Here is a 14,962-nt window from a genome sequence, read left to right on the forward strand (position 1 = left end):
CTCCTCAGGGCTGCTCTCAATACCTCTCTGCCTAGCTCATGTTTGTGCTTGGGACCTTGACCTTGTCCTTGCTGAACCTCATGAGGTTCACACAGACCCACCTCTCAAGCCTCTCCAGGTCCTTCTGGATGGCATCCCTCCCCTCCAGCATGTCGACGGTATCACACAGCTTGGTGTCATTGGCAAACTTGCTCAGGGTGCACTTGATCCCATAGTCCATGTCACTGACACAGATGTTAAATAGTGCCCATACCAGTACTGATCCCTGAGGAACACCACTCATTACTGATTTCCACTTGGACATTGAGCCATTGACCACAACTCTTTGAGTGCAAGCATCCAGCCAATTCCTTACCCACCAAGTCACCCATCCATCACATCCATGTCTCTCCAGTTTAGAGACAGTGGGATATCATGAGAGACAGTACCAAATCCTTTGCTGAAGTCTAGGTCGACGATGTCAGTTGCTCTTCCCCTATCCACCAGTGCTGTAACCCCATCATAGAAGGCCACCAGATTTGTCAGGCATAATCTGCCCTCAGTGAAGCCATGTTGGCACAATTTGCTATTCTGGCCTGTTGTCTTATATCATGGGAGTTTTCTCTCAGGTATCTCTCTCCTATCTTCTTGGATTTCCTATTTTTAAGGAAAAAAAAAAGGTTTTGAATTTAATTCTAGGCCTTTATGAGGGAAAAAATCTCTTCAGAGATAGCTTTAAAAGAAATGTTTACTTGTGGATTGATACTGCAAAGGGGTAGTTCTTGGAGAGAGCAGCGTGTAGCTAGATGTTCAGATCAGAAAACATACTATGCTTACTTTTCACAAGGGTATGTTGCAAATTAAGAGTGGGGATTTTTCTCATTTATAATGAGGTGAGCTATGTTGGTAGTTTCCTGTATGGAATAGTCTATGATGATGATCCAACAGTATCTCAAATGTTTCTAAGGATAAGTTAAAGAGGCAAGTTACTGTGAGCAATTGCTGGAGAATGAAAGTGAAATATTATGGAAAATATATGGGTTTAGACAATAAACCTTATTAGATCTCAGTGTATAATATGTCTGTGGTATAAGTGTTTAAAACCTGTCTATACACATATACATATAAAATAAATAAATGATTCATATAACAAAGTATTTTTTTCATTTATATTTGAGGTGAGCAAAGTTCTGGCTGTTTTCATAATTGTGACTTTTGATCTATACATTTCTGTGTGGTAATAGTTGAATAAAAATATATCCAAGGGATTTGTAAATGCTTCCTTGTGAATCCTTGAATAGAAGCTATTAACTTTCCCTTCCTGGGAAAACATCATTATAGAATGTACCTCATGCCAAAAACAGAGGTGACCTTGAAATATTTCAGAAAAAATGTCCTCTTTTTCCTCCTTTTCGATTTGGTGATATGCCCCAGTTGAGGTCCTCTGTGAGTCCAGATTTTTCACATCCATTATTCTTCATTAACTTGTCTTTAGTGTAAACAAGGAGCTAAGAAATTCTCTAACAGGAATTTATGGGGCACTCTGAGATTTTATTTCAAGAAAAAGATAGAACTCTTCATTTTTAAAACTATTTTGAATGTCATCAGTTTGGGGTTTTATTATTATTTTTAGTTGATTTCTATTCCAATAGTTCTTAGTCCTACTGCATTAATGAGTACAAGATAGCACCCTGCATACATTACAGTCTAAGTACAGATTTACATGTACAGTTTATGTTTGCTAATGATGATGGAGTAGAGAATGCAGTTATCAAATGTAGGTATGGCACCAATCTGAGAACATCTGCAAGTACATCAGAGGTCAGAATCAGCAATCAAAGTTGTTTCCAGGTTTTAGATAAAGTAGGATTGCAAGCTTAAATTCAGGGAGGTGTAAAACATTGCTCTTTGAAAGGAGAATTCAAAAGCACCGATACAATATTGGGAATAACTGACAGATTATCCATACAGTAGAAATAGATTAAGGGAACAGAAATTGAATGTAGTTCTTACTGAGATGTGTTACAAGATATATCAAGGGAAGGGCATGAATGGGTGAAGGTATGGTTATTATTTAATTCAGCTCCGCCAAGCCCTTCGATAGAGTATTCTGTCTTGTTTTGAGTGCTGTGCATTAAGTAAGTTGGAAAAAGAACAGTAGAGTCCAGATGGTGAAAGTATTTGAGTCGGAGTTGAAAAAATTGAGCTTGCCACATCTAGGAGACTAGTTGTTGTCTGTCTCCCCTGTGGAGATGGCAGATGGAAATCAGTGTCATTTGCAGGAAAACAGACAATATGATGAAAAATAAATTAAGACAGGACAGGTAAATTGTAGATGGAAGGTCCTTCAATAGTAAATTGTAAGAACAAGCGGTTTTGGACAGATGGTGATGGGTTAGAGGAACCTTCACCTGTGACACGAGGTTTTTCCCATCCCACAGGAATTCTTTCTGTTTGTTTGTCAGGCAGACAAGAATAAACATCTCCAGCCATCATCTCCAAATCATGTTTTGTAGTTATGGACTAATTATATCTAAATACAAACGTTAGTAGGACTACTTTAGCATAACCATGAGTTCATTCAGCAAGATACACTGTTGCCCATAGACAAGAAAAAAAAAACAAACAAACAAACAGAAAAACAAAACAAAACAAAAAAAACCCACCAAGAATATCTTTGGAAGAAGCCTGTATGCCAGCTGCTTGGTGACCAGTGTGCCTTTATCATACCTTTGTTGATTTGACTGCCATTAACTGCTGTGTCCAAGTACAATTCCTCACTCCATCATTATCTGGGGTATTTCCCTGTGCAGCAGGGGGGTTCTGCTGGACACTGCTAGCTGACAAAATCCATCCTCATGTTCTTGGTGGCAGGCTGCAAACTCATTTTTGTAAACGAGGTACGTTTGCCGTTTCTGTTCCTGTTTACCCCCATGCTGAATTCTCAAACAGGGAAGGTTTGTACATGGGACTAGTAATGCAACGTCTGTATAGTTGAGTTCGTTGTTCGAATTCAAAATGTTTGCCTACTATAAAGGGAAAAAAATTTCAAATCTGAAATCCAAAGCCAGGTAATTTAGTCACATGGTGGAGCTGAGCTGTGATTCACCTCACACAAGGGACTGAAAGCTGGGGAAGTGGAACTTCACTAGCAGTAAGGCTGAAGGAGAGGGGAAACACTGAGAGGACATGCAGTGAATACTTCTGGGAAGAAAGAGCTTGAAATCCATAAATGGCTCTGGACTAAGCCCAAATGGTGACCATCAGTGAAGGAGAAAAATGAGAACAGAAGGAGTGGTCAGACATTGGAACAGGCTGCCCAGGGAGGTGGTGGAGTCACCGTCCATGGGGGTATTCAAGGAAAGGTTGGGCCTGGTACTTAGGTTCATGGGTTAGTGGGTGACATTGGAAGTAGGGAGATGCTCTTGGAGGGCTTTTCCGACCTTTATGATTCTATAATTCTCTGAACATGTATTTCATTGCTTTAGCTAGTAGCATGTGTATCCTAAGGTGAAGAGCGCATGGTTTTGGATCTCTTTGCAAAATTCATTGGCATATTTCCACATTTACTGTTCAAGACATGAGGTACCAAGGGCGGGGGGGAGGGGGAGGAAGTATATGCACAAAATACAGCACCTGGAAGAAGAGTGCTTGAATTAATTACATTTCCATGGTAATCAGCATTGTTTCAAGGGTTCTCAGACAGGAAAAACAAGAAATAGTGTGCCTGTGAGGGGGAGCTGGCAGAGACTCCTTGTCCAACAGAGTATGTCTGAGCTTCCAGAGTCAGGGACAGTACTGAAGCACACTCAGACAGAGAGCTTAGGCTGGGTCTAGGCTGACCACCCTTAAAAATGTCAGCAAGACAGGACTTTTGTTAGAGCAATGGCAGTTTCATTTTGCCTCCATTCTTCCCATAACTTTTTTTCTGATCTAAGTGCTGGCTACTTTTGACCAGCTACAACCAAATTTTATCAGCCTTTTTTGTGAATATGAGAATAAAGCATTTTAAAAGGCACAGGCGGAGGTTCACTGACATTGGGAAAAATTTCTTTACCATGAAAGCGGTCAAACACTGGAACAGGCTTCCTATCAAAGTGGTTGATGACCCATGCCCATCAGTGTTGAAGAGGCATTTGAATAATGCCCTCGTTAACATGCTTTAATTTTTGGTTCTTCCTGCAGTGGTCAGGCAGTTGGACTTGATGGTCTTTGTAGGTTCCATTCAACTGTACTGTTCTGTTCAGTTCTATTCTACTCTAAAACATCCAGTTTCTTATAGCAGTCCTCTAGGATAGACATGTCTCTGGCATGTAATTTCAGTTTCTCTATAGTTTAAAACATATTTAAAGGAATCTATTCAGTTGTATTCAGGAAATAGCCCACGCTTCTCAGACACGTGCTACTGCAATAATTACCATCAGCATTCATGGAGCCTACCCAAACTTTATTTTTTTAAACACTAAGCAAAATTTCAGCACATCACAGTATTTTGCATGTAGGAGCTGACAGGGCATACTATGTTTCAAAAGTGCTAGAGGGGCCTCCCTTCCAAAACATAACATAGCCAGTACTATTCTGTAACTGTGCTTGGGAGCTTTGTAGGAACCAATGCAGGATGCAGGAATTTTTGCTTATACTAGTTTGTTCTGTGGGTGGTTCATCTGGGGGGCACGGGTGTTCTATGGGGAGAGGAAGGCTGGGATTGTCGTTGCTTCATCTGTGGGCAGAGTATTCAAGGTTTTTTGGTTTCATTGTGACTCACTGTGGTCAATCACCAAAAGATCTTAATCGCAAAGCAGTGAGAAGGTGTAGTTTTTTAATAATACAGACCAGGTCTCTAGGACACAGAAGGGCAAAAGTAGAGGAAATGTAAAGCTGAATGCCAGCTTGAACATAACAGCTGGATAGCTTCCTGTTTGCCACTCAGGTGGATCCTTTCAGTGAGCAGTGGAAAACCAAAGTTCAGAAAGACAGCTTGCCTTCCAAGTGACTGTTAGCCCACTAGAAGTGACACTTAGTATGTAATTAATGTAGTAAAAATCATAAATTCCTCTGTGTGGTCATGGTTATAACAGCAAACTCCTATGTGAAGATTTTCTGCCACAGTGAAAAGTGGGAGTGTATGAAACAATGAAATAATTAAAAAAAAAAAAAAAAGTTTCATACAGGTATGTTGTAAGGCCATTATCAGCCAAAATCAGCCAAGTGTTGTGCAGTCTTACAGCAAATTCCAGTCCGTGTCTCAAAGAACTTAGTCAGTAATACTGGCTATGTAGTTACAAATATCTGTCACAAGTGGACAGGGTAACAGGGTGGACACATAGTGATCAGAGGAAGTCATTTATCTTTTATGCAGAGGGGCAAAGAAAGGTATTTCTGTTTCACGGGAAGTTGGTTAATAAGGAAATTCACTAATACCCTTATTTCTCCTTTTCCCCCACCCAACCCCAAATCCATAGATCTTCCCTAGAAGGAACATGCATCTATTCAGAAATCTCCTCTGTCAGACTTTGACCACCCCACAAGGCAGATTCTGGGCATGGTAACAGCAGTCCTCAACTCCCATTTATTCCTCCTGGAGGACAGGGGCTCCCAAAGCCCAGGCAGTGTTTCCCAGTCTGGTCTGTTTCCTCCCAGAACATGCTACCCGTAGCTGGTACAGGATGGCAATGCCATGGGCTTCTGGCTAAGCCAGCCCACAGGCAGGTGAAGGGACTCACTACAGAGTAGCAAAGGATGAGTTAATACTCATGTCTTTCAGGTTAAAAAGCAAAGCAGTAAAATTTTACAATTTTTACAGGTTTTCTGAGGCCAGATCCTCATCCTGCAAGCACAGTCTGAGATGGACATCCTAGTGTCCTTTTTCTAACTGGAATTTGTGTGCAGATTGACCATTATTATCGTGGCATTCTCCATGCAGGGACAGAGAAAAAGTTACAGTTACATGATTTATCTTTTAATGTCAGTAAAACTATGCAGTCAATAGCTCTTCATTTTGTTAATTAAAAATTCACAGTTCTGCTAGGTGTTTAGCTACCACTTCTAATCATGAAGTTGTTTGTTTACACATGCAATTTTCGTCTTTAATCATTTTAGTGAGAAAGTACTGCTTAATTTATATGGATTGTAACAGTTGAATAGCTTTTCATTTTCATATTATACATGTTTTAAGAGAAGCCTTGCTTCAATCTTACCTGTTTATGACTTAGCATAAGTTCAATGACAATTTTCTGGTGATGATAGCTTAATTTGCACAGTCAGTGAGAGTAAATATTAAGGTAACAGTAGAGAGAATATAAAAAGTGTTATCATGTTGAATGCTTTGGTGAATGCAATAAATGTTTTTTTCTTTTACCCTGAGTCATTTTATTTTTTTCCTTTTTTTTTTGTCATAGTGCCTTTGACTTGGTAAACATTCATCTTTTCCATGATGCTTCCAATTTAATTGCTTGGGAAACAAGCCCATCGGTTTACTCAGGAATACGGCATAAGGCTCTTGGCTATGTACTTGATAGGTATGTATTAGCCTTTACTAGCCTCTCTCAATCTTCTTTGTTCATAAGCAGTTTATAAAATATGTTTCAAAAGGCACACTCAGAAATGTAGAGATTTTTATTCTGTGAACTGAAAATGGTCAGTCTTTATAAGAATTTTCTACACAGTACCAATTACAGATCATTTTATAATACTTACTCTTTTAACATAAATTACTGAGTTTGGATAATCCTTCTGAAGTCACCAAAAGTTGTGAAGAAGAAAGTAGATTTATTTTTATAATATGTTAGTTAGCTTAGTTTCTTTTTAGTCTACATTGAGTCTAATAAAGCTGTCATTTGTGTTTTCAGTTAAGGAATAATAGAATAAGATTCGATATTAGGAGGACTCTCTTCACTGAGAGGGTGGTCAGGCACTGGAACAGGCTCCCCAAGGAAGCGGTCACAGCATCAAGTTGCTGGAGCTCAAGAAGTGTTTGGACAATGCTCTCAGACGTATGGTCTGATTTTCAGGTGGTCCTGTGTTGAGGAAGGAGTTGGACTCAGAGATCCTTGTGGATCCCTTCCAACTTGGGATATTCTTTGATTCTACAATCCTAACAGCTGTGGTTGGAAGGGACCTCTGGGCATCTTTTGTCCATCCTGTTCAGAACAGTACTGACTTCAACATCCAATCAGGTTGTGCAAGGCTTACCCAGCTGAGTTTTGAACATACAGTGATTTACACCCTCTTCAGGCCACTCATTTCTGTGTTTGACCACCTTTTTTGTGTCTTTGTTTTCCCTAATTCAGTCAGAATTTCCTTCAATGCCATTTGTGTTCGTTGCCCCTTATCTTTTGATGTACGTTGCTGAGGAGAGTCTGGGTCTGTCTCTTCTGTAACCATCAAATAGATAAAGCCAGCAACAAAATCCTCCCGTAGACTTCTTTTCTGTAAACTGAACAAATCCAGCTCTTCCAGCATCACGGGCTCGGTCCCCCTCAACATTAAACCCTGTGGTGTTTCAATCTCAGTACCAGCTCAGTGCAGCAGGCAGCTAATCTCTTTAAAGTGACAAAACAGCATTTGTATGCAGTCATCACTGTTATTAATAACATCACGGTCTATAAGAGTGTTACAGATTTGATTCATATGATGGGTGGTACAATACAGAGGATGGCGTATTCGGTGGTCCCAAAAACACCCCAAAATTTACAGCTGCCCTATTTAGCCGTTATAAAGTCAGAAATAAAGACCACTTTCCTTGAGAGAGAAAAAAATTATTTCTGCATGGGCATACACGTATTGGTAATATAAGCAGGTATTTCTCTTCCAAGATACTGCTTGACCTCGTGTTTGCCTGAGAAATGGAACTTTAAAGAAGCCATGGCATACTTATAGCACATGCTGCCATGTGTATCTGTGGCATAAAATGATGCTTAAAACAAACCACATAGACTGGGAAAGATAAAGGCAGAGCAGTTTATGTGTATTTTTTTCAATGCACTCCTTGTATCTAAGCATTTAATTTTCTTTAAGTACATCTGAATGGTTTGTGGCATCTTTGGAAATTGTGTATCACCCTCTCGTCATCGTGCCTTGGCAGTATACCTGTCTCCCTTCTCTTAGATTTTGCATCATCACCCCGGTGTATCTCCTCCTTTTACAGGTGTATTTACATGAGGAAAAATGTTGCATTTTAACATGAGATTTAAAAATATTACATGCTCTGAGGATAACAAAGCAAGCAATAGCTTCCAGCACATGCTAATTTGCTGACTGCACTGAACATAGGGATTTGGATCTATAAGAGTGAAAACTATTAGATGCTAGTTTGTCTGCACTGAGACTTCAGGATGTGCTAGTTGGTACGTGGAACCCTTGCTCCGACAGCTTGGTGTTGTGCGCACTTGCTGCTCATCCCATGAAGCCCCGTTCCCTGTTGTCCCCAGGCAGCTACCGCCCGCACGCCCAGCCCCATGGCCCTTGCCTGAACAAGCCCGGTGCCTGCCTCCAAGGCACCGAGCACCCCTGCACTGCCACTTCCCCCATGTTTTTTCCAGGGATTTCCACAACCCCTGGCTCCCCCCGCATGGCGGGGCTGGCCCGGCCGAGGTGCTGCAGGCTGCTGCCAGCCTCCGACAGCAACCCGAGGCCAGGCCTGAGGGAGCAGCAGGGCCCCAAAGCACAGCCGTGCCTCCCAGCCCCACACATTTCAGGTTAGCAGAGGGGAGGAGAGCAGGTGAGAGTTGTTGCTCAACCTCAGTTAGACTGTGGCCAAGCGGGCTGAGATGAGGGACACGTTGACGTGCTCCATGTGTCTCTTCCTTCTCGCGTTTGCCTGTAACCTTCCCTGCATGCAGTACATGCAGCATCTCCCCAGAGAGGGCTCCTCACCAACAAGTTACAGTTTGCTCTCTGGCTGCCTCTTGCAGCAGCCTAGAAATTAAGGCTGCTCCTGAACCAAAGTTATGCACTGAAAAACGTCTTCGTGTATGCAATGTTGTCATTGTTCAGCCTGGAGAAGAGGAGGCTTAGGGGGATCTTGTCAGTGTCTATAAATACCTGAAAGGAGGGTGCAAAGAGGACGCAGCCAGGCTCTTTTCAGTGGTTCCCAGTGCCAAGACAAGAGGCAATGGGCACAAACTGGAGCACAAGAGGTGTCATCTAAACAGCGGGAAATTTCTGTGCTGTGCAGATGACAGCAGTCTTGCACAGGTTGCCCAGAGAGGATGTGGAGCCTCCTCCCCAAGGAGGAGACTCAAAAGCTGCCTGGGCACAAACCTGGGCAACCTTCTCTGGATGTCCGTGCTGAAGCAGGAGTTGGACCAGATGACCTTCAGGGGTCCCTTCCTACCTCAACCATTCTGTGAATCTTGGATTCACTATCCAAATTTTCACTGAAAAAAACATTCTGAAATGTAGTATGGGGTATAAATACCTCTTCAATCACTTTCTATCTAAAGGTTTACTTCTTTCTAGAAGTCTTGTCTTAGTTAGGATGATACTTAAACAAAAGATACTGTTTTTTTCCCACTATATATGTGCTTTTCCTGTGTACCCCAGCAGAGGGCTAAATATGAACTTCTCCAAAAATAGACATTCATTTTCACTTTGGGGGGATAATAAAAGGATGAAGAGGAATAATCCAGTATGTCTGGTCTTGTATCCGTTTTTCTGTGATACCACAGGTAAAAGCTGTTCAAATCATCAGAAAACACTAGGCTCTTGGAAGGTTTGTAAATAGGTGGCAAGCAGTAGTTTACAGTAAAAGATCTTTTATTTAGAGGACAAAGCCACAGTTAGTTCAGGTTCTACTTCCAGTAGTTTGGGAGATTTGTGTGTTCTGTTACATACATCAGTGTGAAAAAGGCCTATTTTTTTTTATTTTTTTTTAATCTCCATTGGTCTCCTCTCCTTTTCGTATGCTTTGCACTAGGGAACTTTAGCAAACCTGTATAAACCTCTTGCATTATATATTGTACACTTGTTTACAGCATACAGTGTGCTTCATTAGCTAATTTTGGCTTTGGACCTCCCACGATGCCCTGGCAGGGGTAAGGTAATACGACTGTAGTATTAGTGTCAGCTGTGGGTCAAAGATGTCATGATGGTATATCACTAAAATGTGACACTGCCAAAAACTGCCCCAACTCCCCTGTCCTTTAGAAAAGAAAACCTTCAATTTTAGGTTGCACACTAGTACTGTGAGTTTGCATTCAGATGAATTGTTCATTTTGAGAGAGCAGCCAGCCGCAGATCCGGACCTCCATAGTGAAATGATGGGCTGACTCGCACAAAAGGGGAGTTCTGTAAGAGCAGTGAATAATGGGAAACCCCTTTCATCGGCATTGCTAACCTTTTGGCAGCCACCAGCAAACTCTATTCTGATCTGCTGATTGGGGAGGACAATACACTGAAGCTCACTTTGAATGCATGCTACCACCAACAGTGTCCCCATTCAGAGGGTTTTGGGAACCATCTTTGACCATTGTCTGCCATCACTCCTTCAGACAGTAGGAAAAGGGAAAGTGAGAACGTCTATAGGGGGAAAAGTACTTCTTTTCTTGGCTTTAATCTCTTTTTAAAGCTTCATAGATCTACATTTCCAGCTGAGCTACTGGAGCTATGCAGTGTCAGATAAATATTGAAGAGAGAGGTTTCAAGCTGAGCTTTTAAATCCCCTTATCTGCATGAACTAATAATGCAGATTTAGTGCTGTTAAAAACAGAGACTGATAAGTCTTTTCCTTTAAAGCCTTTAAACTGCTAAAGAGCATTTAACAGAAATGCAGTTCAAACCCAGAGAACAATACTGAGAAGGAAAACAGTTTAATGAGCTAAACCTTCACTGAATGAAGCAGAAACACCTTCTCACAGTTGATTTAGGTCACTGTGGGAGTAAGTGAAAGCTAGGTTCTGTTAACTCTGCATCTTCATAAACATGAATTAAGTACAGCCTTTTCATGTAAGGTAAAAGCTATCACAGGACTTTGAAACGCAAAAAAACAAGAAAGTTTGCAAATACAGCTTGGATAAATTACCTTAACTATTAAAATCAGAGAAGTCGGTTTCCCAAAATTATTTTAACGCAAGGTTTTAGCACATAAGCATGAAGCATCTCAGTATATCTAAATTACTGAGAAGGGGAAGTGTTAGAGGAGAAAAAAAAAAAAAAGACAAAAGGGAATAGGTGCAGAGTGAATGTTTTAAAGTTGTCTTTAGAAGTTTCCACTTGAGTGAATCTATTAATAAACGTAATAACATATTTAGAGAGTAGAAAGGTTTAATCTCGCAATGGTGTTATGAAGTGATTTACCTTTAAAATTAGCTTTTTTGAAATTAGAAAATGAATAATACAGCAAGGAGAATGTTTTTAAAGACAACTAGCTGGTGTATGCTGGGCCAGATTGTTTTTATCATTTGCCACTTAGCAAATGTGAAGAAAATATGGTGATAAATAGATTTTTTAAGAGAGCTAGAATTACATCAGTGATGAGCAAATATTTGCTTATTTACAAATACATACACAGTGTATATGTATAAAATTGGTCTCTGTAATGAGTCGATGCTAATGTAAACCCAAACTAAATTCCCAGAAGTCAATTATATTGTTCCAGATACAAATGCAGTCAAATCTGAAGTTGCTTTATAAATCAGAGTATAGAACACCTGTAGTGTATTTTCTAAGGCAAAAAGAAATTCTTCTAGACCCATTTTGGTTAATTCACATGTACCGTTATCCCTATTTGCATCATACTTGCATCTTTTTATTTTCTAAAGGTGGAAAGTTCAAGCTATATAAGAGATTAAAAAAGGAAATTATTTTATGTTTTACTTCAGACTTCCATACATCTCCTGTAATTAATGCTTGTGCATGTGTATATAGCTGTATTAGTCATATACTTTAGATCCTTGCTAGGGAAAAATGTCTGCTAAATTTACAAATTGAGTAGAAACCATAGGATAGGTTCCTTTAAAAGTATTAGAAAATAGTATGTTAAGAATAGGAATGTCAGATATTAGCCTGATAACTGTCATTTTTGTTGTGCCAGCCATTTAAACTTCCTGAAATTATCTAGAGCATTCAGATCCATAAAATGAATGTTTTTTTTCTTTTTTTTTCTTTTTTTTCCTTTTTTTTTTTTTTTAAGAAAGTGACAGTGCTCTTCTGTTTTCCTATTGAAATGTTCCCTGGCCTAGTTCAACAGAAACATTTTTACATTACAACTGTGAAATCTTGGCATAAAGCTCCCCTTTGTGCCCTTCATTATTTTCTCACAAATATAGTCCATTGTCACATAGCTGAAGTTAATTTGATCAACATTGGGACATTTAACTTTTATGTCCGGTCAAAGGAGCTGTTTCATGCTCATTTTGGGTATTCAAAAGAAATGATTGCCAGAAAAATAATGTTACTATTAACAATTCAGAGCAATTAGTTTCCCAGGGAGAGGCGATGTGATGCACCGGCTCCACACAACTATTCTTTGTCATTTTATGGATGCTCATCAGTCAACTGTCACATCTTCTCAAAGACCCCTCCAATCTAAATGTTTCTTTTTGGGCTTTTCCCAGAACTAGCAGCTGAATGAGCAAAAGAAAAGCCACTTAGTTTCTAGGCAAAGGAAAACTTCACTCTAAAGATCTGGGTCATTTGAGAAGATTCTAGGAGTAGCCTGCTTTTTTTTTTTTTCTTTTTTTTTTCAACAGTGATTTTAATGTCAAGTGAAAACTCTCTGTAATCATGTGTCTTCAAACATTTAGTGATTTTTTTTATGTATTCAGAAAGAATGCACTCCCAGGGCAAATAAACCTTCTATCCAAATGTCGTCTAACAAAGGTTTAAAACCCTAGATCACATTCAGAAAGACAGCTTTTCATTAAACACCCTGAGGCTCATCTCATTAATATTTAATCATCCCCCCTTAAAGTAAGGTTAAGTGCTCTCAAAATTAACGTGTTTGTATAATATGCTCGTTAAAGAGCAAATCCAGCAAAATTATCTTGTTACTTTCAGCCTGTCAAATAAAGTCGAAGACACTTTTTCCTTGCTTTTTTTTTCTATTGGCTCAAACTTTTACTTGTTTGACATGGTTGTCAAAAAATTAACTCATGTCCTTCGTGTTTACACAAACACCTTTTGAATTTGGTTTAGGTTATATTTTTAGCAGAGAAATGATTTTCTACTTGTATGCATTGTAACAAAAAATACACATGGTTATAATTTTAAGGACGTGCTAAACATTTATACACTACATGAATGACGATTTTTGATAGTCCTAGTCGGCAAGTTTACCTTCATTCAGTTATTTTCTGTTTGGGGCTTTTCTTACAGGTCCAGGGGTTTAGATTATCAAGACTATTATAACAAGCCTTTCTGGTGTTTGTTATTCATATTGTAAATAAAAGATCTCTTTTTTTCTCTCATGTCAAACATAAATCTGTAAAAGCAGAAACTGGTTTTCAAGCAAAGATCTAATTGGAGAATTAGCAATCCAAAATCCAGAACTTTAGTAACTTGTAGAAACATGTCACTTAAACAAAAAAAGTGTGGATATGCTAAGTCACACTTCAATTTGCCTACCTAATGTGAGCAGAATTGTGTCTCTTTCAAAAGAGATGTTAAAAATATAAAGCACTGAAACTTCCTGGAGGTTTTTTGTTGTTGTTGTTGCTTTTTGTGTGTGTGTGTGTGGTGTTTTTGTTTGTTTGTTGTGTTGGTTTTTTTTTACAATAGTTTTCACAAAGACAAACTCACTGTCTAATGCTGTGGATTGCAGTAAAGGATTTGCCAAGTCTGCTTGTGAGGACTCTTAAGACTTCACCTCATCTTTTATAAGGGTTTTGCTCCTTTGTACCTGTTTTCCATTAATAGGTTCTCCTGGAGCTGCCTCAGCTGTGTATCCCGTCTCTCTAGCAGAATACAACTGATGTAACTACAGGCTAGACTGGACGTAGTATGAAAAGATAATTTGAGTAATTAAACAGAGACAATTGAAGAGAAGAGAGAAAAACTCTTAAAAAAGAAACCTGAAGCAGTGGCTGAAAATAACTTGTGGCCAGTTTGATTTTTCTCTGAAAGTGCCTTTATATAAGAATTGCAGGGCATGTCACATTCCCATTGGATTATTTTTCTCTTTTTACTGTAATTTGTTCCTTAGAGATTTGGAGGCTAGATAAAGAGCAGTCATTAGTGTCTAGCTAAAGGTGACGCTCACATCAGCATTCATTGTGGTTTGTGCCTTTTGAAATGTTCTATCGTATAGTCATATAATCTTCCAGGATAGCTATGATTTAATTAAAAAGAATCTATATGGGCTGTTGATCCAATTTTTATTCATTTGCAGAGAAATGAAAATAAATTGCTATTGTGATTTTATTTACAAGCCACTGAATGCTCACTGTAAAATGATGCTATGAGCTGATAGTTATAAAACGAAGAAATGGTTGAAAGAGCTCCATTCTGCTACCATTTGAGTCTATGGGCACTAAGTGAATAACCATCTTTCATCGTTTGTACTCCCATAGGGAAGGTAGGATCACTGTAGGAGAATGGTTGTTTTCTTTTGTGAGCCGTGTTCTGGAAAGATACAGATTGTGTTTTACAGGTAAATAACCATATGCAAGTTGCAGCATTTTTAGCTGCTTGTCTGTGTGTCTGTACAAGTGCTGAACTACCTGTAGATGGACTTTGCAGAAGTTCTTCATGAACTGGCAGGGAACTGCGGTAACTGCTTCACAATTAATGAAAGCCTCTTTACATTTCTTCCATCAGTGTATGGTTTAAGTTGCAGTTAAGATGTTTCAGTTTCTTACTGCAAAAAAGGATTGGTCCTGCAGTCTCTGTATCCACCAGAATTTTCCTTGGTCAAATGCTAGCAGCTCTGATTTTTCAATCTTTTGAAAGAGAGGATTTTTCCTTCTCTTTAGCACTTCAAATATTTCTGTCATGTCACCCTTGATAGCTTTTTTTTTTTTTTTTTTTTTTTACATTGAGCATTTCT

General features: G+C 39.3%; 1 protein-coding gene across 1 annotated transcript in view; it reads left to right on the forward strand.

Annotated features, from left to right (window-relative positions):
* Positions 1-14,962, forward strand: part of INPP5A (inositol polyphosphate-5-phosphatase A) — a 238,091-nt gene that overhangs the window by 143,530 nt on the left and 79,599 nt on the right. The window contains exon 8 of the mRNA XM_068689358.1: positions 6,378-6,497. Coding sequence (XP_068545459.1) covers positions 6,378-6,497 — 120 coding nt within the window. The remainder of the gene's footprint in view (positions 1-6,377; positions 6,498-14,962) is intronic.

This window comes from Anas acuta, chromosome 7 (genome assembly GCF_963932015.1).
Source record: "Anas acuta chromosome 7, bAnaAcu1.1, whole genome shotgun sequence".
NCBI lineage: Eukaryota > Metazoa > Chordata > Aves > Anseriformes > Anatidae > Anas > Anas acuta.